We start from the raw sequence: 22,904 nt of genomic DNA, 5'->3' as shown, positions 1-22,904 counted from the left end.
GTGTGTGTGTGTGTGTGTGTGTGTGTGTGTGTCTATATATAGATAGATAGTCTTTTGTTTGGTGAAAAATTTTTCCCTGGGACCTAACCCCCTCACTTACATTAATTCTTATGGGGAAATTGGATTCGCTTAACATCGTTTCGCTTAAAGTCGCATTTTTCAGGAACAGAACTACAACGTTAAGTGAGGAGTTACTGTATTCTATTTTTTGTGAAAAAATACATACATAACAAATAACTTAGGAAGTGTCTAGTACTCTTTGGGTATTACATATTTAATAAATACTAAAGCCAGCAAAACTGAACTACCATGCATCTCATTTTTATACATGGACAAAACTGGAACATTTTATTTTAAATAGATAACTCCTAAACAGCAGTGCAAGTAGGGCGGTCTGGTACACCACGCCATACCAGTAAGATATTTAAAGCTGATACGGTGTACCAGAAAGACACAAGAGGAGCAGAATGTGGGACCGCTGGGTGGCCCAAAGCTGGCAACTCCTCTGGCGCGGCTGTACTGCCCTCAGCCCTTTCACGCAGGGTCTCCTCCATCTGTACAGCAGCCCCGCTGGAGGACAGGGCTGGGAGGCGGGGCTGGGGGCAGTACAGCCGTGCCAGAGGAGCTGACGATGTTCTGCTCCTTTCCCCGCTGTGGTTCCTGGGAGAGCCCTGAACTGCAGGGCTCTCCCGGGAACTGCAGCGGGGAAAGGAGCAGAACGTGGGGCCACCGGGCGGCCCCACACTGGCAACTCCTCTGGTAGAGCCATCCAGCAGCCCCACGTTCTGCTCCTTTCACCACTGCAGTTCCGAAGCTCCGGCACAGTGGGAGGAGGACAGAGGCTCCCCCTCCCCCCAAGGTAAGGGGGGGGGTGGATCATGGGGAGGGGACGGGGAGAGCATGGGGGCCCCAGGCTGGGGGAGGGGAGGACTCTTGTGGAGGGTCATGTGAGGAGGTCATGTGCCCCCCTGTTAGCTGTCTCTCCACATACTCGCCCCCCTACCAGTAAGAAATGGATTCCACTTCCACTACTGCTCCTGAACTAAACTACATCTGGTAATCTCAGTATTATAATTAATTATAATACGCATTATCAAAAAAGGCATCTCTGAAGTATATCTTAAAATAAGATAGTACTGTTTTATATGAGTATAAATGAGACCATACAGCCACATAATAGGTATACTTTATTAAATGAGCTTTTATAGACTTCACCCATCATGGATATATTCTGAATTCATTTTATCTGTTTGTAAGAAGTGTTCTGTTTCCATTTCACTGTCATTACTGGATAAAAATACTAATTTGCACTTCTATGGAACATTCCAAGTGAGGATCTCAAAGCACTTTATGGATACTAATGAATTATGCCTCACATCACTACAGTGAAGAAAAGTTATCAGTATTTTACAGAATATCAGAACTATTTTATATGCTTGCATAGCTTGAAACCGGACTATGTTAATGCTCACTATAAGACTTTTAGTGTGCTCCAACAGGGTCTGCACGGGCTAGTTAGTGTGCAACACATTACCACGGATTAAAATTTTACACCCCTCTGATGCGGACAAAACCACCATGTAGACAAGCTGTGGCAGAGTTAAGAATACAATCCACATCTGCTTTTGTGGGATCACGTGGGAACATAGCTCTTTATGCTCATTCTGTATCCTGTGTGTGTATGTGCTATATGCACACACACCTCTACCCCGAAATAACGTGACCCAATATAACACGAATTTGGATATAACGCGGTAAAGTAGCGCTCCATGGGGGCGGGGTTGTGCACTCCGGCGAATCAAATCAAGTTTGATATAACGCGGTTTCACCTATAACGCGGTAAGATTTTTTTTGGCTCCCGAGGACAGCATTATATCGGGGTGTGTGGGTGTGTGTGTGTGTGTGTGTGTGTGTGTGTGTGTATATATGTGTGTGTGTGTGTATATATGTGTGTGTGTGTGTATATATATATATAATATATACACACATATGTGTGTGTGTGTATATATGCATACACACACATATATATAAATATCTCGTGTGTGTGTGTATATATATATATATATAGAGAGAGAGAGAGAGAGAGAGAGAGAGATATGTGTGTGCGTGTATATATAGGGGTGTGTGTGTATATATTTAAAAATAAATATTTATAAAAATATAAATAAATATAAACTGTGTAATCCCAGTTGTTGGCATAATTTATTTCTGGACAGATTGCCATGGTTTTGGTATGCTTATCAGATCCTCCCTCTGAAACTTATCATGTAGCCAAGACAAACACTTTAATTTTAATGCAGATAATGCATTTTTCTATAACCAAGGCTTATGTAATTCATGACCGTTCACTCAAAGCTTTTTAAAAAGGGCACTCACTTAGAACAAGCGGGCATTTGAACTATATTAGCAAATGGATATGCACAGTTACTGCTTTATTGCTTTTAAATTCCTGTTGGGATTATCTACTGAAGTGTTGTTAAACCAGCTAATCCATAGGAAATAACCTCTCCAGTTTAGTCACGTATGTCTATTTATATTGATTATACTAAAAGGAAACACTTTGTAATAGGGCTGCTCAATATCAGAACTTAAAATTGGAAGTGAGATCACCACTTTCATGTATGTCACACAGTCGTCTCTCTGATTCATGGTTTTCTTCCTGAACACACACTTACTCCTTTTGAACCAAGCAGTTAGCCAAAATTCAGGGCTTGTCTACACAACTGGCCGGATCGACGGGCAGCGATCGATCCAGCGGGGGTTGATTTATCATGTCTAGTATAGATGCAATAAATCGACCGCCATTCACTCTAGCGTCTACTCCGGTACTCCACCTCAACGAGAAGCGCTAGGGGAATCCACGGGAGAGCGTCTCCCGTCGACACACCGCAGTAAAGACAACTCGATAAGTAGATCTAAGTACGTCAACTTCAGCTACATTATTTACATAGCTGAAGTCGCGTAACTTAGATCGATTCTCCCCCTCCCACTCCTCCCCATTGTAGACCAGCCCTCAGGGTCTATCAGGTGGTTTCCATTAGTGGGAGAAACTGATGAGTCAGGAATTTAAGTACAGTCATCTCTATTTACAAATTTCAGAGTAGCAGCCGTGTTAGTCTGTATCCGCAAAAAGAACAGGAGTACTTGTGGCACCTTAGAGACTAACAAATTTATTAGAGCATAAGCTTTCGTGGGCTACAGCCCACTTCTTCGGATGCATAGAATGGAACATATATTGAGGAGATATATATACACACATACAGAGAGCATGAACAGGTGGGAGTTGTCTTACCAACTCTGAGAGGCCAATTAAGTAAGAGAAAAAAACTTTTGAAGCGATAATCAAGATAGCCCAGTACAGACAGTTTGATAAGAAGTGTGAGAATGCTTACAAGGGGAGATAGATTCAATGTTTGTAATGGCTCAGCCATTCCCAGTCCTTATTCAAGCCTAAGTTGATGGTATCTAGTTTGCATATCAATTCCAGCTCAGCAGTTTCTCGTTGGAGTCTGTTTTTGAAGCTTTTCTGTTGTAAAATAGCCACCCGCAGGTCTGTCATATACCACCCTATACCGGAAACCTACTGACCGCTATACTTCCCTACATGCTTCCAGCTTCCATCCAGGACACACCACACGATCCATTGTCTACAGCAGGGGTCGGCAACGTTTGGCATGCGGCTCGCCAGGCTAAGCACCCTGGCGGGCCGGGCCAGTTTATTTACCTGCTGACGCGGCAAGTTCGGCCGATCGCGGCCCCCACTCGCCGCGGTTCGCCGTCCCGGGCCAATGGGGGCGGCGGGAAGCGGCGCGGGCGAGGGATGTGCTGGCCGTGGCTTCCTGCCGCCCCCATTGGCCCGGGACGGCGAACCGCGGCCAGTGGGGGCCGCGATCTGCCGAACCTGCCGCGTCAGCAGGTAAATAAACTGGCCCGGCCCGCCAGGGTCCTTACCCTGGCGAGCCACGTGCCAAACGTTGCTGACCCCTGGTCTACAGCCAAGCTCTAAGATACAACCGCATTTGCTCCAATCCCTCAGACAGAGACAAGCACCTACAAGATCTCTATCAAGCATTCTTAAAACTACAATACCCACCTGCTGAAGTGAAAAAACAGATTGACCGAGCCAGACGAGTACCCAGAAGTCACCTCCTACAAGACAGGCCCAACAAAGAAAATAACAGAACACCACTAGCTGTCACCTTCAGCCCCCAACTAAAACCTCTCCAGCGCATCATCAAAGATCTACAACCTATCCTGAAAGATGATCCCTCACTCTCACAGATCTTGGGAGACAGACCTGTCCTTGCTTACAGACAATCCCCCAACCTGAAGCAAATACTCACCAGCAACCACACATCACTTAACAAAAACACTGACCCAGGAACCTATCCTTGCAACAAAGCCCGATGCCAACTCTGTCCACATATCTATTCAAGTGACATCATCATAGGACCTAATCACATCAGCCATACCATCAGGGGCTCTTTACCTGCACATCTACCAATGTGATATATGCCATCATGTGCCAGCAGTGCCCCTCTGCCATGTACATTGGCCAAACCGGATAGTCCCTATGCAAAAGAATTAATGGACACAAATCTGACATCAGGAATCATAATACTCAAAAACCAGTGGGAGAACACTTTAACCTGTCTGGTTATTCAATGACAGACCTGCGGGTGGCTATTTTACAACAGAAAAGCTTCAAAAACAGACTCCAACGAGAGACTGCTGAGCTGGAATTGATATGCAAACTAGATACAATCAACTTAGGCTTGAATAAGGACTGGGTATGGCTGAGCCATTACAAACATTGAATCTATCTCCCCTTGTAAGTATTCTCACACTTCTTATCAAACTGTCTGTACTGGGCTATCTTGATTATCGCTTCAAAAGTATTTTTCTCTTACTTAATTGGCCTCTCAGAGTTGGTAAGACAACTCCCACCTGTTCATGCTCTCTGTATGTGTGTATATATATCTCCTCAATATATGTTCCATTCTATGCATCCGAAGAAGTGGGCTGTAGCCCATGAAAGCTTATGCTCTAATAAATTTGTTAGTCTCTAAGGTGCCACAAGTACTCCTGTTCTATTTACAAAGATTGTAGAAAGTCCTGTTTCCCTTAACACAGGAGGAGTTAAATGCATGAGTCAGTTTCTTTTCTCACAGTTCCAAGCCTCTTTCCAGCCAGCACACACTCTCTAAAAATTCTCTCAAATTTTTCTCAGGGCCATGCAACATGTCTTCCTCTCAGCTGTTTTAGGCACTTCCCTTTTGCCTTCTCTCTGTTTCTGTGCAGTTTCTATAGCGTGTCTCATTTGGAGGACAGAGCTCGGAGGTGGGGCTGGGGGCGGCATAGCCGTGCCGGAGGAGCTGCCGATGTTCTGCTCCCTTCCCCGCTGTGGTTCCTGGGAGAGCTGTGAACCGCAGGGCTCTCCCGGGAGCTGCAGCGGGCAAAGGAGCAGAACGTGGGGCCACTGGGTGGCCCCACACTGGCAACTGCTCCCTTTGCCCACTAGCTTCAATTAGGTTCCATCCAAACGCAATCATAACAGTGTACACACTAACTCAAACTTCAATCTACTTACAATACATTGTGATTTTTAGTAAGTACTATAGCTATCAGAGAGAATAACCATTTTAGCTAAGTTTTAGCTTTATCTAACCTACCCAGCAAATCCTAAAATTTTCCCATTCATTCAGTTCTTGCAAGAGTCTCTAGAGGAAGTGTACATTGAACTATAAGAGATCCTAAATATTAAAACTTTCCATAAAGGGTAATGCTGTGCTCTCAATCAGGGTGACAAGGTGGGTGAGGTAATATCTTTGGACTAAATCTGTTGTTTAATATTACTGTAGTTAAAGTCCTTCTTGGGGACTTTGGTGCATTAATTTGGAAACCAGACAACACCCTTTAACTTTTTTCAGGTTTGATGAAGTACAAATACAATCACTTTTTATTTGACATTTGCTTTTTCAAGTGTCCCTGACTCTAGTACCCTGTAACATTAGCAGATAGTAGTAGAAATTATATGTAGTAGCTTTTTTTCTTTAATTCTTGAAATTGTAATGTTTCAGTAATTTTTAAAATGTTGGAATCAAATGACACTTTAAAACATGTAAAATAAACTAACACATAAATACACATCAAATAGATAACCTGTGCATACCAACTGCCTTATCAGGAAATGGAGAAATATCCTTATTTTAATATGGAAATCTGTTCAAAATTTTATCCTTATGACTTCAAATATCTTAATTCATTTGCCTTTTAACAATGTTTGCTACCTACTTTCTTTCACTTGGCAACCACAGACTAGATACTACTTGTTGTAGCTGCAAGAACTTCTGCAAGACTGCCCCCTTGTGACACTGCATTATGTCCAACAGGCACTGAAAAGTTACACAGGTTACCCAGATTTGCGACTAACTTGAGAGACTATCATTTTTAATTTGTTCTGTGCTTTCTGTATTTTTGAAGAATTGCACTTTGTGCAGAGCTACAGCATCAAATCCACTGGAAAAATTTGTCCCAAATGCTTAGGGTATTGTGTAAGAATGCAATTACTATTTACATGCATTCTCCATCAGACTTAAGAAATTGAGAACCATATATTCTATATTTTCCGTTCCTTTTACACTCTTTCAATCCTAGCTGAATCTCCTCTGCAACCTCACCTATTTAGGGTGAGCATGATTGTTGTTTTATCTAAAACCTTGAATACAAGAAAAGACCCCAAATTCTGTGTCACTCTAATTGCACCCAGTTACAAATGGAGAAAAGTCTGTTGCTCAAGGTCGTCCAGGAAGTCCATGGTACAGCTAGGAAGAGATGGCTGATCTCAACTCCCAGTTTATGCACAAGACCATTTTGCCCCATTCTCTGTTGTTGTACTGGCCATATCCTTTTGCACAGACAGCGCAGTCTATTGCTCCATTACCTTTCACTTTAACTGTGTGACTGTTCAAATTCTTTGTTTCACAAAGCCATTTGTAAGGTGAGTAAACTAATCATTTGACAAAAGCAAGCTTTACAAAGTGTCTAGAGCAGGTAGGTTCAATTTAAAATACTGTACCACAATAATGTTTCTCTTAGAAAGGGGGTGGGGGAAGTACTCCTCCAGTAAGAAAAAACCCTACTTCTCCTCCACAGTACATAAGTATGCTACATCATTAGATCAGACGACCCCACCCCCAAATACAGCAGTAGACACCACAGTGCTCTCTCCAAGAGCTCCACTTTATGAATAAATTGACATATACATACAAACTGCACAAAGTAAATGAGTTACCAAGACTTGAAAGGAAATGCTCATAATGAGATCACCAAAACAGCCAGCACAACTATGAGGATAACTGCATGCTAAACAATCAGCAGTATATCATACCTGTTTTACCATTATGCTGGAGACAATTGTGTAGACTGGTGATTTCAACCTTTTTTCAATTGTGGATCCCTAAAAAATTTTGAATGGAGGTGTGGACCCCTTTGGAAATCTTAGACTTAGGCCCCCAGGGGTTTGCAGACCATAGGTTGAAAATCATCGGCGTAGACTGAATGAGTACTTTGCACTAGAAGGGCCAATAAGGGGTTCTTAGTTTTGTGAAGATGCTTTGTCATATCTTAGATTTTTCATAACCTATTAATAGTGATTGGGGGAGTGATGAAAGATGGGCTTTCATCTTTCATCACTCAGTTAACAATAAGGGGCTCAGTTAACAATAAGACAAATGTTTTGTACAATTCTTAACCACTTTTGATAGTTGTATGGAAAGATGAGTTTCTTCTTTCTCTGTGATGCTAAAAGAGAACTTGTACGTGCCCAGATTGAAGATCAAGAGGAATCTTGCTTATTCTCTGAGTAGTTTGTGTCTGTTTGCCACATTTGACAAATGTCCTTTGTTTCAGGTGCTCTTCCAAAAATAATCTAATGGCTCTTGTACTTAAACAAGCAGGATGTTAGCAAGAGCTAACCTCTTGGGAAAAGACTGTTGCACTCATTTTCTTTCCAGGGAGAGGGTTCTTCCTAAAATCTCATCATTTGACCTAGGTAAATGTCTAGCCTGACTAGCTAATTCTCATATCACTTCATTCCTAGGTGTGGTCTCTAATACAGGAGTTCTCAGCCAGAATTGAGGGATCAGACTCTTAGGGTATGGCTACATCCGAGTTGGCGGTGTGATTGGTATGCCAGCCTGTGCTGCAGTGCTTGCTTTAATCTAGCTACAATGGCCAAAAATAGCAGTGAAGACGCAGTAGCACAGGCTTCAGTGTTAGCTAGCAACATGAGTACGTACTTAAGGTTCCCATCGTGCCTGTACAGCCCACACTGAAACCTGTGCTCCTGTGTCTTCACGGCTATTTTTACTTGTACTAGCTAGATTAAAGCTAGTGTGCATATGCCAACCCATTCTGCAATCTCGCCTTGGACTGAGTTACAGTTATGGGAACTAACCTGTCGGATGTAATACTAGTTTCTTTTTTAAATAGTCTATTTGATATTGCTTGCAAGCTAAGTGAATTTTCACTGTAACGTACCATGTCAACATCTACCTGACATAAATAGGTCTACAAATTTGAAAAAGAAAATGCACGAATTGTCTCTATTTTTACCTTAACTTGCTTGATAAACTTTCAGTAGAAAGTCATCAAATACTAAATCAGTCAAAAGATGTATTATGGTACTTTGAAACCTTGTATTTCACCACAAATTATAAATGCCAGCTCTCATTTTAAATACTTTTATTAGTGCACACCTGTGCTCCTATCTAAACTGAATTAATAGCTAGCTATGGGAAACTACAAATTTAAACTGTACAGTGGCATAAAAAGGAAATTTTCCTCAAAAACTTCACTAGAAAGTTAGATTTGACGGAACTGAAGTTTATTTCAATTTACAATAGCATCCAGGTTGGTAATATTTTAAATTTAATTAAAAAATTAAAGTAGAGTTCAAAAAATTTCCTATCATCTTATATTTCTTTGTAAGGAAAAGACTGATGTCAGAGAGGACAGTGAAGATTGGAGAAAATTGATCCTTGAAACAGAAGAAGCTATTTCTCTTAACAAGAAGGATAACACCATTCAGCATGTAGAAGATGTCTGCTATGCTAGGTAAGTATAAGTAGTATGGAAGATATATAAACAAAATTCCTTGGTATAGCTTTTTATGTTGTGAATGATTAATTACATTGTGATCTCAGTATAAGTGATTTTTTCTCTCTCTTTCATCTATAACCTTTTGGGTTAATGAAAAAACTAAGAATTATAAATTGCTCTCCAAAAGTTCCATACTTAAGTCTCCTGTACTTAGTTGAAGCTGGCTGATCCTTTACTGGCTTCGCTTCAGATTTGATGTAATAAACATGTTGGACAACTTAGTGAATAAAGGCTAATAGTTCATTTCTGATTGGAAACCAGCAATAAGGTGTGTTTAGAGGTGCTCACCATCTGTGAACTATTTTCACTGTAACGTACCATGTCAACATCTACCTGACATAAATAGGTCTACAAATTTGAAAAAGAAAATGCACGAATTGTCTCTATTTTTACCTTAACTTGCTTGATAAACTTTCAGTAGAAAGTCACCAAATACTAAATCAGTCAAAAGATGTATTATGGTACTTTGAAACCTTGTATTTCACCACAAATTATAAATGCCAGCTCTCATTTTAAATACTTTTATTAGTGCACACCTGTGCTCCTATCTAAACTGAATTAATAGCTAGCTATGGGAAACTACAAATTTAAACTGTACAGTGGCATAAAAAGGAAATTTTCCTCAAAAACTTCACTAGAAAGTTTTTTAAATATATTTATTTATTGTACTTTACCTGAATGCAGACCAAGAAGATGCAAAGATGCCGTAGAGAATATCTTGACGCTTTTAACTAAAATCTCTCTTTTCATGGCAGTTGTAAATAGAAGAACATAGGTAAAATGAATGTGTCCAAACAGTACTTCAGTAATATAATTAACATTGATACAAAAATTGCAAGAGTGATAACCAATTTCAGTTCTTAACAATTCAGACAATAAACATTTTAAGATTAGCATGATATTTTAGATTAAATTGTCATGAATGAAGGGTCCCTTTTAATGTAGGGTAAATTCAGATAAGCATTCTTGTGGTTTATCTACTTTGAATTTGGGAGCCTAATGTAAGTATCAGAAACCAGTCCATATGTACATTTTAAATACTGGTTCAGCACTGAAAGGTGATAAAATGTTTAACAGGGTATTGTGTAGGATATTCAAAAGTTGAGGTTCGCACACTAGGTTATAAGCAACAGAGGGTCCTGTGGCACCTTTAAGACTAACAGAAGTATTGGGAGCATAAGCTTTCGTGGGTAAGAACCTCACTTCTTCAGATGCAAGTAATGGAAATCTCCAGAGGCAGGTATAAATCAGTGTGGAGATAACGAGGTTAGTTCAATCAGGGAGGGTGAGGTGCTCTGCTAGCAGTAGAGGTGTGAACACCAAGGGAGGAGAAACTGCTTCTGTAGTTGGATAGCCATTCACAGTCTTTGTTTAATCCTGATCTGATGGTGTCAAATTTGCAAATGAACTGGAGCTCAGCAGTTTCTCTTTGGAGTCTGGTCCTGAAGTTTTTTTGCTGTAAGATGGCTACCTTAACATCTGCTATTGTGTGGCCAGGGAGGTTAAAGTGTTCTCCTACAGGTTTTTGTATATTGCCATTCCTGATATCTGACTTGTGTCCATTTATCCTCTTGCGTAGTGACTGTCCAGTTTGGCCAATGTACATAGCAGAGGGGCATTGCTGGCACATGATGGCATATATAACATTGGTGGACGTGCACGTGAATGAGCCGGTGATGTTGTAGCTGATCTGGTTAGGTCCTGTGATAGTGCTGCTGGTGTAGATATGTGGGCAGAGTTGGCATCGAGGTTTGTTGCATGGGTTGGTTCCTGAGTTAGAGTTGTTATGGTGCGGTGCGTGGTTGCTGGTGAGAATATGCTTAAGGTTGGCAGGTTGTCTGTGGGCGAGGACAGGCCTGCCTCCCAAGGTCTGTGAAAGTGAGGGGTCATTGTCCAGGATGGGTTGTAGATCACTGATGATGCGTTGGAGAGGTTTAAGCTGAGGGCTGTAGGTGATGGCCAGTGGAGTTCTGTTGGTTTCTTTTTTGGGCCTGTCTTGTAGCAGGAGGCTTCTGGGTACACGTCTGGCTCTGTTGATTTGTTCCTTTATTTCCTTGTGTGGGTATCGTAACTACGATCGTAACTACGATACCCACACAAGGAAATAAAGGAACAAATCAACAGAGCCAGACGTGTACCCAGAAGCCTCCTGCTACAAGACAGGCCCAAAAAAGAAACCAACAGAACTCCACTGGCCATCACCTACAGCCCTCAGCTTAAACCTCTCCAACGCATCATCAGTGATCTACAACCCATCCTGGACAATGACCCCTCACTTTCACAGACCTTGGGAGGCAGGCCTGTCCTCGCCCACAGACAACCTGCCAACCTTAAGCATATTCTCACCAGCAACCACGCACCGCACCATAACAACTCTAACTCAGGAACCAACCCATGCAACAAACCTCGATGCCAACTCTGCCCACATATCTACACCAGCAGCACTATCACAGGACCTAACCAGATCAGCTACAACATCACCGGCTCATTCACGTGCACGTCCACCAATGTTATATATGCCATCATGTGCCAGCAATGCCCCTCTGCTATGTACATTGGCCAAACTGGACAGTCACTACGCAAGAGGATAAATGGACACAAGTCAGATATCAGGAATGGCAATATACAAAAACCTGTAGGAGAACACTTTAACCTCCCTGGCCACACAATAGCAGATGTTAAGGTAGCCATCTTACAGCAAAAAAACTTCAGGACCAGACTCCAAAGAGAAACTGCTGAGCTCCAGTTCATTTGCAAATTTGACACCATCAGATCAGGATTAAACAAAGACTGTGAATGGCTATCCAACTACAGAAGCAGTTTCTCCTCCCTTGGTGTTCACACCTCTACTGCTAGCAGAGCACCTCACCCTCCCTGATTGAACTAACCTCGTTATCTCCACACTGATTTATACCTGCCTCTGGAGATTTCCATTACTTGCATCTGAAGAAGTGAGGTTCTTACCCACGAAAGCTTATGCTCCCAATACTTCTGTTAGTCTTAAAGGTGCCACAGGACCCTCTGTTGCTTTTTACAGATTCAGACTAACACGGCTACCCCTCTGATACTTGACACTAGGTTATGATGCAGATAAAATGTAAAGGTTCCATTTGTCTTTTAAAATTACTGTGACTAATCCCAGTTATATAATCACTGCCATAACTTTATCATAATGTTCAAAACTAGTACTGAAGTAGGATTAAAAGTTTTAATCTCTCTCAGATATAACTAATTGCCAAAGAGGTTGCGTGCTGAAAAATGGCTCTGACCAATAGCAGACTCAAAAATGGGTTAACTAAAAATGTTTTCAAATATTTCACAATTTGTACAAGAGAGTCTTAATCTGAACTTCCAGATTAGTTCTAGTTTTCTTTTAAGCATCTAATTAAGTCTAGGTCATTTAATAACACAATGTTTGCTCCTCTTTCTGCCTCCAAATAGAGCTGGTAGTTGGATAAAAATAGCAAAGAAAAAGTTTGCCTAAACAACTTTAAACTTTTTTGAGAGAGTTGATCATGGTACTTCTGACAGCTTACATGTTCTGTCTGGATTTTGTTGTTGTTTCTTAACTTTAGAACGCCTATGAAGTAACCATTAAACATTTATTTTGAAAGAATAAACAGCTGGGTAGCAGTATAATATATACTGTGCAAATTTGAAATGAATGGCCCCAGAACAAAGTGCATCCATCAAAGGAAAAGAATACTGTTTCTGCAACAAGCTGTATTGAAAAAAGGAAAATGGCTGAAAAATAAATAGTGAACACCTGTGCTGAATAAATTAACCAGCTGGTTGGCAATTTTTCATTTGACCTATCTGAAGGGGTGGCTGTTACAAGGCATTAATAAGACACATTCACTTTGAGATATTCCTTTGTTACTACCATTAATTGATGAATGGTGGTAGATAATATTCAAAATTTACACAACAATTTGCCTGCAGATGTATCCTTTTTGTGAATTAGTAGAAAATTGTCTGCCCAAAGGTTTAATTTGAGTGATTTTTCTTTTTTTATAGACACAGTTGTTACATTATTCAGGGATGGTTATTCCTATAGGAAAGATGTCATGAGTTCGGTTTTATATAAAGGGGCTGGGATTTTATTATAAAATGAGTAGACCTGAACATCATACAAATTGAGATGTTCATTAACGGAGAATTGAATAGATTTTAAAATACGTTAGTACTGTGAAACTTCCTTATATAGTGGAAGTTTGATAAAGTAAACTTCCATTTAGAGTGAGGTAGAATGCTTTGCAAAGTCCAAATTGAACTCGGGTTATAATGAATTTTTGCTTAAAGTGAAATAGTTCTGTGACTTCAACTTGAGGGTTCCACAACATCTGCATGTTGACAGAGCAGAACTTCATATGTAAGGATACAGCTCGAATGAAGTAAGACCTTCATTTTAATGTTTAAATAAATATTTATAGCTTATACATTAAGTTTACACAAACATGATATCCTGTTATACAAATAAATATCTCAACAATATTGAACTGATTTCTAGCAATATAAGTTAGCTGAGATGAATTTTAAAAATATTTTCTAAGGAAAAAAGTCGCCATACTGTATCATTTAAGATATTGTAGCTAGACATTTAACACTGTATAGAGAAAACAGAATATTGTATAAAAAGTTAATGTAAATCAAAATAAAAATGACACCTGCAGCAAAATCATGATCATTTCAGCTTTTTCGTGTGAACACTTACGTGTGAATTATTTTCATTTGACTGTTCTAGTATAAGTGTATGTATAAATATTTATGTATATTGTATGTTTATGATGGATTCTGAATATATAATGATATGGTATAAAAATTTTATTGACATAGGTTGAGAATAGCTGCATTGCTTGTGTGCACTAGAGCCATATGTGACTTTTACAAATGGACCAGAATGAGTGCCTTTCTACCAAACCATACTGGTGTTTATTATGCCCCATTTAATAGAAAAACTATTACAAATTTTGGGGAGTTTCCAATGTGATTAGCTGTTGTTTTTACCACTCAAAATCACGTGTCAGGAGAGATGCGACCACATGTAACCATGCCAGCTCCTCTGCCCGCTGCTTCCTTGCAGTAGCCTTTTCTTCCCAATCCAGAATGGTTTGGGGAAGGGCTTATAAGCCATCCCCTTACGTATGCAGGAGCCAGTAGGTTTATGCTGCACTTCTGTACAACCAGTCAGACACAGAACCCTCCTCAAGCCTGTAGGGTGGGGTGTTGCAAGGGTCTAGGGTTTTTTCCAATGCTGACTCTGACAAAGTGCCCCCACCTCTGAGGAAAGAGATGCATTTTGGTAACTCTGCTGAATACCCCTTGCAATTAAGAGAATTTTTTATATATATATATATATATATATCGATAGCCACTGGAATTATAAACTGTACCTTTGCAGATCACCTTTAAAATCACAGTTCATTAGTTTTCAGCTGAGCATAAAATGTTTATTCAGGGCCTTAATGGCTTGTGGTAGAAAGATAAAAAGATAATGGAAAATTGTTGCTGAATTTCTTTCACTTATAATGACATTGATTTAATTCATCTCAGTTGGTAGCATAAACTAAAATTTCAAGTTCAAAAGTATTAGTTGCTGAGGTAGACTTCATTGAAGTCCAAGATAAAAAAGACAGATGAGATTAAATATGGAGTTCTGCTTTATAAGGGGAATTTTAAAGAATTTTTTCATTATGAAAATGAGGAAGACTGAGCAAAATACTTGCTACTTAGGGTGATCTCCCTTCTCTGACCAGGTGGCCTTTACTGTAGGCATATTACAGATTAATCAGAACTGTACAAAGACATGCCTTCATTATAATATTTTACTTAAGCTTATTTACTGATGATTAGATACAACCTAAGTTTAATGGCATTCTGGGTGCCCGTTTGTATTTGGTTAACAAGTGAACTATACTGCTTTTTAAAAAAAAAAAAAAAAAGTTTTTGATACTTGAGGAGACTGGCCATTTCCCATGTTCCTATCACCTGAGTGGCTAATTTCCAGGGTTTTGTTAAGGAGATGTTGAGGAAGAAGAATCTATGGCTGCTGGGAGGCAGGGACAGGTTGGGAGTCTGCTTGTGGTGAGTCCTACTTAGTCATGCTTCTTCTCTGCCAGGAACCTTTCTGTTGCTGCTCACTGGTGTTCTTAGTGAGTCTCTCCTATTCTGTTTCTAGGTCCCACCTTATCCTCAACCCATAAAGTAGTAGTGAGCAGAATGAGCTTGCAGCAGGAGCCAGGAGCATGGTGGGTTAGACCTAATGTTAGCAGTAGCCAACAGCTGAAAGCAGGGAGGCTGGGAGAATGAGGCTCTATGCCTACTCGGACAGGTGGTGGCCCTTCAGAAGATAAAAGCACGCGCTAACAGGGAGAAAACTCATGTGGAGGTGGGGATGAGCCTCATTTTGTAGGAAGTACGGGGGCCCAAGGTATGCATGGTACTGATACGAAGCAAGAGTAGAACTTTTCCTTGGGCTTTCCCTAGGTTTACGGAATACACATATCCTGAAAATGACATTGTTATATGGGTCACACATGGTTATTAATGGGTTAATAAATTATTAATAGATGTTATAAATGTGTTACACAAGTAGTGATGGTTATAAGCACATCAAAAACGGTAATAGATTATAAATCATGATTATAAGGTATTTATTGGATTCCATAAGAATCTGACAATTGATTAACTATTTATTCATTAATCCTTTATATTAAAGTCTCATTTATAAATTATTTATAAAGTGACTGAATTGTACATACTTAAGCCCTGAATACAGAAATCTGAACCACATGGGTCTTCAGTGAGACTCCACACTGGAATAAGGGCTGATTTACATAGATCAGATTGCAGGATTAAGGCCAAAAAATATACTGAAAGCTCTTATGTGCCAAAACTTCAGTTCACAATTTTGTATTTCTCCTGAAGAATTGATAGAATCAGTCATAATATTCCTACTCAAATCAAGTATGCCTTATTCTGAGAGTAGTCCCTTTGTCTTAAATTACTTTGATTTTCAAATATCTTCAGTGATTTAGGCTTTCCAACAGGTTTTTGTATCCATACAAAAACATTTCAAATTACCTTTTAGTATCTGTTTATTTTTAATATCACACTCCTTGTTGTTGTTCTATTTTGGGAACTAACATCTGCTGCATTGTTTATCACGTTGAGAGTTTTAAGAGTTACTTGTTCTGTTAATTTGTCCGGTCTCTCTTGTTTTTTTTATGCAAAATAAGAATACAGATATGGAGTCTGCATGTCTACTATTTGATATATTAAAGTAACCCACATGAGTAATAGCTTTATAATCAGAGAACCAGAGTAGTTCAGCTGATCCAAATAAGACACCTGATTTGGACCAGTCAGATGAATCTAACAGCTTTCATGAAAGGGCTGCTGACATTTTCCATTCCTTGCAGTAACATCATGTTGCTGGAAATAAGTTCAGTTTTAAGACTATATTAAAGACTCTTTTTGTGTTTTAATCAGTCAGGATTTAGCTGAAGATGTTAAAGAAGCTGGTGCATTGCCAAAGCTGCCTGCCTTTGGAGCTTCTGATACTAGTGAGGCTGCTCAGGAGTCTGAAAAAGAGTGCCTGCCTGTGGAAAGCCAGTCATTAGGGACCGAGAGCTGTGAAATATCTCCAGAAAGTGTTACGTGCAATGATCCGGAGAGTATGACAGAAAGGAAGGATGCAGAAATGACCTCTGAGAGAGAGAACCTCTGTGATGCAACTTTTGACCAGTCTGCTTTGGAAACAGGAAAAACAGAAAATGTATCAACTGCAGAAGCTGCTGCCTTGGACCCAAAGAAAATTACTTACACGCAAATTGTTAAAGAAGGCAGGAGATTTAATATTGATGTAGTTTCCAAGGTAGGAACTAATTGACTTTCTTCATAAAAATACATTTACTTCATTAAAAAAATTGAATATACTTTGTGGACATTTAAGGGTTTAACAAGGTGATCATAACGTCACTGGGGAAAAGAATTTGGACTCTAAAGTGGTGTACATGTTATACTTTTAAAATGTCTGTTCAGCAACACATCACAATGTGTGGTCTTGAAGGCCTGGGTGTTTTAAACTAAGGAAACCAAAAAATATTAGCTCAGAAGTAAAGCTGTAAAAGCATATTTCCCTGTAATTGAGAGCTCAAGTCAGAGGTCTAAAACTGTTTTCTGATTGCAATATTTAAGATAAAAAGGAACAAAGCTATATTTAGCAACAGAAGTTCATCTAAATGAGAACTTCAGAATTTTTCAAGATGCAGAGTATTTTTCATATCCAGCATATGGAGTTATTTTAAGCACACTTTCCTGAACCCCAGAAATTGCTCCTTTGAAGCCGTCCTGGTTCTTCATTAAGTATTTATTAGGGAATTTTTAGTTTTCATGCCATTGACACAGTGGATTGTAATAACGTGCCTATTGAAAAATATTAGAGGCAATTAGTCCTTAATATAGCAATTAAGCTGAGTGAAGCTGTGTGTTCATCATTGTTCTGAATTCCTGCTCTTGTGGTGTTTTTAATTAGAACACAGAGTTACTTCTCAAAACCAGGTTCTTTGCTCTTTGGCTACTTCACAGTATATGTACAGTATACATAAAGTTATAGAAAAATGTTTGCTTTTATGTTGACTTCAGTGAGCTTTGGATCACATCCATAGTGTGTGTAGCAGATGTTTTCTAATTCAGAAACTGAATTTTATTATTCAATATCGGGAGCTGGAAAATAAACAATTTCTTCAATAACATATTAAAAGCTTAGTTAAAATTACAAAAAAACATTTTTTGCTAGATTCTCAGCACTTCAAATGCAGATTTCCCCATTATGTGCTGTCACAATGATATTTAAGGTTCTATAATTAACAATTTACGGTAACTAAAATAGAGAATATTGTTTTATAGAGCACATTGGTCTAGGCATTGGGATATATGACGTACAATATTGGCAAATATATTGCAGATAATGCTAATTCCACAAAATTCCAGAGCTCATAATTGACAGGCAGTGGGCACACCAGAGCACCCAACTGTCTCAATTGGATCTCTAGGGGGACATACACAGGCAAGGGAGAAACACCTGAACAGATAACATCTCAAGAATGATCTAAAGCTAGGATACAGTGTAGGACAAATGAAGGTAGAATGAAAGGAGCAAAACAAAGGTAGAAGAAATGGTCTGGCAGAGGAAGACATAAGGAGTAAGGGCAACAAAAGGCTACAGTAAATCTCAGCTGTTCACATTTGGCATTGAGACTCTTTAAGACTGTCCCAGGCTGCCCAAGGTAGTGTTCCAGTAGACCTTTATCTTGAAAAGGAATCATTAAAACTCACTCCAAAGGCGTGGCTCTTCAGAACTTGAAATCTGAGATGGCAGCCAGGATTTTGCATCTCCTATGGAACTTGACAAATTTCTGCACTCAGGGCGACAACTTTTAGAATGATAGCACTGTATATGTAATTTTCTCCAGTGGGGCATTACTTTTAAATTCAGTAATCCATCTTGTACTAGTGGTTACATTCATGTCCTCCCAACAGTGTGCAATAAATTTCTAGATTATACAAAGAGTAAAACAAAGCGGGTTATAAGGTTTTATGGCTAAATATGGCTAGCTTCATTCAGCAATTGAATGAAATAAAAGCAGGGACTAAGCTTTTGAAAAACTTCAAGGAATTTTTTAATTAGAGGGGACATGCATTTTGGGGAATATGACACAATTATATTTAACTCATAGAGGAGAGACATAAATAACAATTGTTTACTCAAGAAAAGGAAGAAAAGCCAAATTATGTTTGGAAATAGATTGTTAAATAAAATTTTAGGGAAGCATGATGCGTGATACAGAGAATGCACATTCTCTATGTAGTAATAATAGGCTGTTCAGGACCTGAGTCAAATGTGTTGTTAATGTTTACTTAAAAGTTCCTTTAGGGTTGTATTTACCTAATCAACATTTGATCAGAGAAAACCAATTTCATATTTTTTTACTTTTATTCAAGAACATAAGGAACTGTAAAGTTAACTAATTTATTATACTTCCCTAAAGCAGTAAATAATATGAGAAACTGGTTAAGAGTACAATGTAAATCAAGCAGCGGAGAGTCCTGTGGCACCTTATAGACTAACAGACGTATTGGAGCAGACTACGTCTGTTAGACTATAAGGTGCCACAGGTCTCTTTGCTGTTTTTACAGATCCAGACTAACATGGCTACCCCTCTGATACTTGAATGTAAATCAAATTAGTCAAATCAAGGAGTTAACCATAGTACAAATTAAAATTCTTTAATTAAAAAGAAAACCATTTGAGAACAACAATTGGTCAAATCATTGCATGAGCATAATCAGTAATAAAATCACAAAATTAAGATAAGTAAATTGTTCAATCTCTATGTAGTTTATTTAGTAGCTTACTTTCTTTTGGGGATATAATAGAGGTTAAGGTTGGAATCATCACACATCCCAGGCAACCTCTAGTAATCTGTGGTAAGATTTGCTTTCAGCCTAGGTTGTACTATAGGGTTATATGTTCATGCTATTAGGATATGTCTATGCTGTATGGTAAACTGAGTCTATGGGGCCCGTGTTTGTGGAGTCTGTTGCCAAGCTTCACTCGGGCGTCTACTCTGCATTGTAAACCTAGGTTTACGGTTGCTGGACCCAGGTCTCATAACCATGCAAACGTTCATACAGCACTATACAGACCGTCTGTCTTGGGTCTGTTGCTTGAGCTGTGTTGACACTGCAAAATGAAAGGGGTTGGACCCAAGTTGCATTGGGATTGCAGGCCTGAGTGAGACTGATTTGTGTGTGGATGATCGGGGGCTTGGGCTTAAAACAGTTTGAGGGTAACTGTGCTGTGTAGACATACTATTACTAGCCACACATACATTCTCCACCCCCATCCCCCCAAAAAAACAGTTGACAGGTCTTTCCTGGCAGGCTTCCCTGCATAGGTATTCAGGTATCCAGTTAAGGAAACAAAAAGATAAGTTACTTGGGGGGAAGGGGGGTCTTCTCTTCGGCTCACTTGCTTTGTGGAGCTTCAGCATCAGTTAAGAACAGCAGTTCTGGGGACCTGTCTTCTCTCTCAGGTACAGTCATGCTTGTGGACATCATCCTCTGGTCAACTGGCTGGTCTGCGATATCAATGCCGGTTTTGGTGGGAAGAAAAGTAGGGAAATAAGCCATCTTTATCATTATGGTGACCTTGGAGAGCGCACACTTCCTTGTATACTTAGTCTTTTAAGGGTGAAATTCAGGCTGGTATAATCCCACAAGACCTTTGTGTATCAGACATTTCAAACCCCAATTGCATTATCTAATCCTGGTCAAGTGAAGTCATTCTGACCTTTGGTCCATCTTGCGGCCCTCCTTTCTAAGGTACTGCTTCTTTGTCATGTCCACAAATCCATATATTTTTCCCAAGCAACCAATAATGGGAATAACAAGAGAGGATGACTTGACCCAGGTAAGGGGAATTGAGGTAATTCTGGTGAACAGTCAGGGCTCCTATATGGCTTTTTTGAACATTAAGGCCTGGCCACTTTCCTGGTCATAACTTTGACTTAGAAAAGTTGTTCATTATCCATTCACATATCTCATGATTACACTTTCTCAAGACCTATGAGATCTCATGACCACAATAAGAAATTACCGATCTGTCACCCTTTCTGGGGAATTGTGTGAAAGGTTATTTTGTTCTGTCAAAGCTCGAAGCTGCCTCAAAAGTAAATCCTGTTAACATAACTTTAATTTGCCATATTTTAACAAGTTTAATGTCTACATTACTATGGGCCTATACGTCCTACATATAAATAAAAATTCACCCTTACACTAATTGACTCAATATCACCAAAAGGATTAAGACTGAAAAATTCTCATGGCTCTTTGATAATTCCTGATATAAGGGGAAAATAATTATCTACATAAAGCAAGATAACTGTGGCTGTCCGTAAGTTTTGATCTTCAGAAGAGGGCAAAAGGAAAGAAACTTGAACTTGTTTTCATCATTTTACAATTTACACCTACAGAAATGTAACTTTAATTTAGGCATCAGGTTTCTATGGTATTTTAACAGCTTGAAAACACAAGTAAATTAGGACAAATGTGTGTTCAACATCAAATGAGATCATAGCCTCTTCTGCTATAGAAAGCAGCAATGCAGTACTAAATTGCTAATTAGGTCCTAATAGAGAGAGGGTCCCATTGTGCTAGGTGCTATACAGACATCTAAAGCATGGTGTAGAGCAGGGGTTCCCAAACTTGGTTCGCGGCTTATTCAGGGTAAGCCCCTGGCGGGCCATGAGACGCTTTGTTTACCTAAGCGTGGTGAATAGCGACCACTGGGAGCTGCGAGCAGTTGTATCTGTGGATGCTCAGGTAAACAAAGCGTCTCGCAGCCTGTCAGGGGCTTACCCTGAACAAGCCGTGAACCAAGCTTGGGAACCCCTTGGTTTAGGGAGAGAGATAAATCTGAGATGACACCCAAGTCACGGGTCTGAGTGCTGTGGAGCATGTTTTTGGTCATGGTAGTAGGAGAGAAGGGAGAGCTTAAAGGGGAAAAAATAAGGTGCTCACTTTCGGCTATGTTGATTTTTGCGCTGCTCACTGGCCATTCATGAGGTATTAAAAAGGTGAGCCTGAAATGCTGGGCTGGACAGAAGAAGATGGACTTGGAGCCAGAAAAGGGGTTGATTTGTTAACAACCAGTATAAAGATAACTCTGTAAGTGGATAAGATCTCCCAGTGAGAGGCTGTGAAGGGAGAAAAAGAGGTGGCCTTGGACAGAGCCTGGTATATCTTTCAAATCCCAAGTGACTAGAGCAGAAGACCATTTCTATAGCCATTCTGATGATGTAGAAAGGCAAACAAAATGCAAAGGAATGTCCAGAACTTTTACTGAAATCATACAGCAGTGTTATCTGGTAGCCAGCAGTCCCTGTGCAGTACAGATGAGAGCTTCCCCATGCACTGAACCCGATATGCTGATTTCACCAAACCAATAAAACCATATCACTGTTGGGTAGGAACATACTTTCTTATGGGATGCCATCCTTCAGCTACTTTTGTGTGTCTCATCCCTCCCACTGACAAAACGTTCTTATTCTGGAGTCTTTGTATTTCTTCATATCCTCCTATTTCACAGTACTTACTTATAGGCAATTATGGGAAAGAGGCTATAAATCTGATATGACTGAGGTAACTGTTTCGTTTTGATGTAAGTGCTTGGTTTTTCTTTATCCTCAGGTATTTTATTTTCTTGATTTCTACAGCTGCTCTATTCCCGGGGACTGTTAATTGACCTCCTAACTAAGTCTAATGTTAGCCGATACGCGGAGTTCAAAAATGTCACCAGGATTCTTGCATTTCAAGAAGGAAGAGTGGAACAGGTACTGTAGAAGAATGCACTATATAAGTTGAATCAATTCTTTCTTAAATTATAAATGCGTTGAAATTGATATTCATGAGATGTTTTGGAGCTGTTTGTTAGTATTTTTCCTGGAAAATGTCTCTATTTGCTCTCTGGTGTGATAAGCAGGTACTTCTATTGTCTCACTTCATCAATTAAATGTTAGGATATTGTTCCGCTGAAAGAAGCATGTGGAACTGAGTAGACTACTGCCTTTGATCTTAAGATCACATCAAACTACTATTGACTCAGCAGTTAAATCTCAGAAAAAAGCCAATTTTAAATTTTCAGACTACAGAGCTAGATTTGATCTGTCATTTGCTCC

At 39.6% G+C, this 22,904-nt stretch overlaps 1 protein-coding gene across 1 annotated transcript in view; it reads left to right on the top strand.

Moving 5' to 3' along the window:
* The window catches only part of CHM (CHM Rab escort protein), a 155,763-nt gene that overhangs the window by 39,266 nt on the left and 93,593 nt on the right, over nt 1-22,904 (top strand). The window contains exons 4-6 of the mRNA XM_065410805.1: nt 8,993-9,117; nt 16,654-17,038; nt 22,443-22,559. Coding sequence (XP_065266877.1) covers nt 8,993-9,117; nt 16,654-17,038; nt 22,443-22,559 — 627 coding nt within the window. The remainder of the gene's footprint in view (nt 1-8,992; nt 9,118-16,653; nt 17,039-22,442; nt 22,560-22,904) is intronic.

Source organism: Emys orbicularis, chromosome 9, assembly GCF_028017835.1.
Source record: "Emys orbicularis isolate rEmyOrb1 chromosome 9, rEmyOrb1.hap1, whole genome shotgun sequence".
NCBI lineage: Eukaryota > Metazoa > Chordata > Testudines > Emydidae > Emys > Emys orbicularis.
Note: the sequence above shows the minus strand (reverse complement) of the source record. Positions and strands in the feature narration are given on the sequence as shown.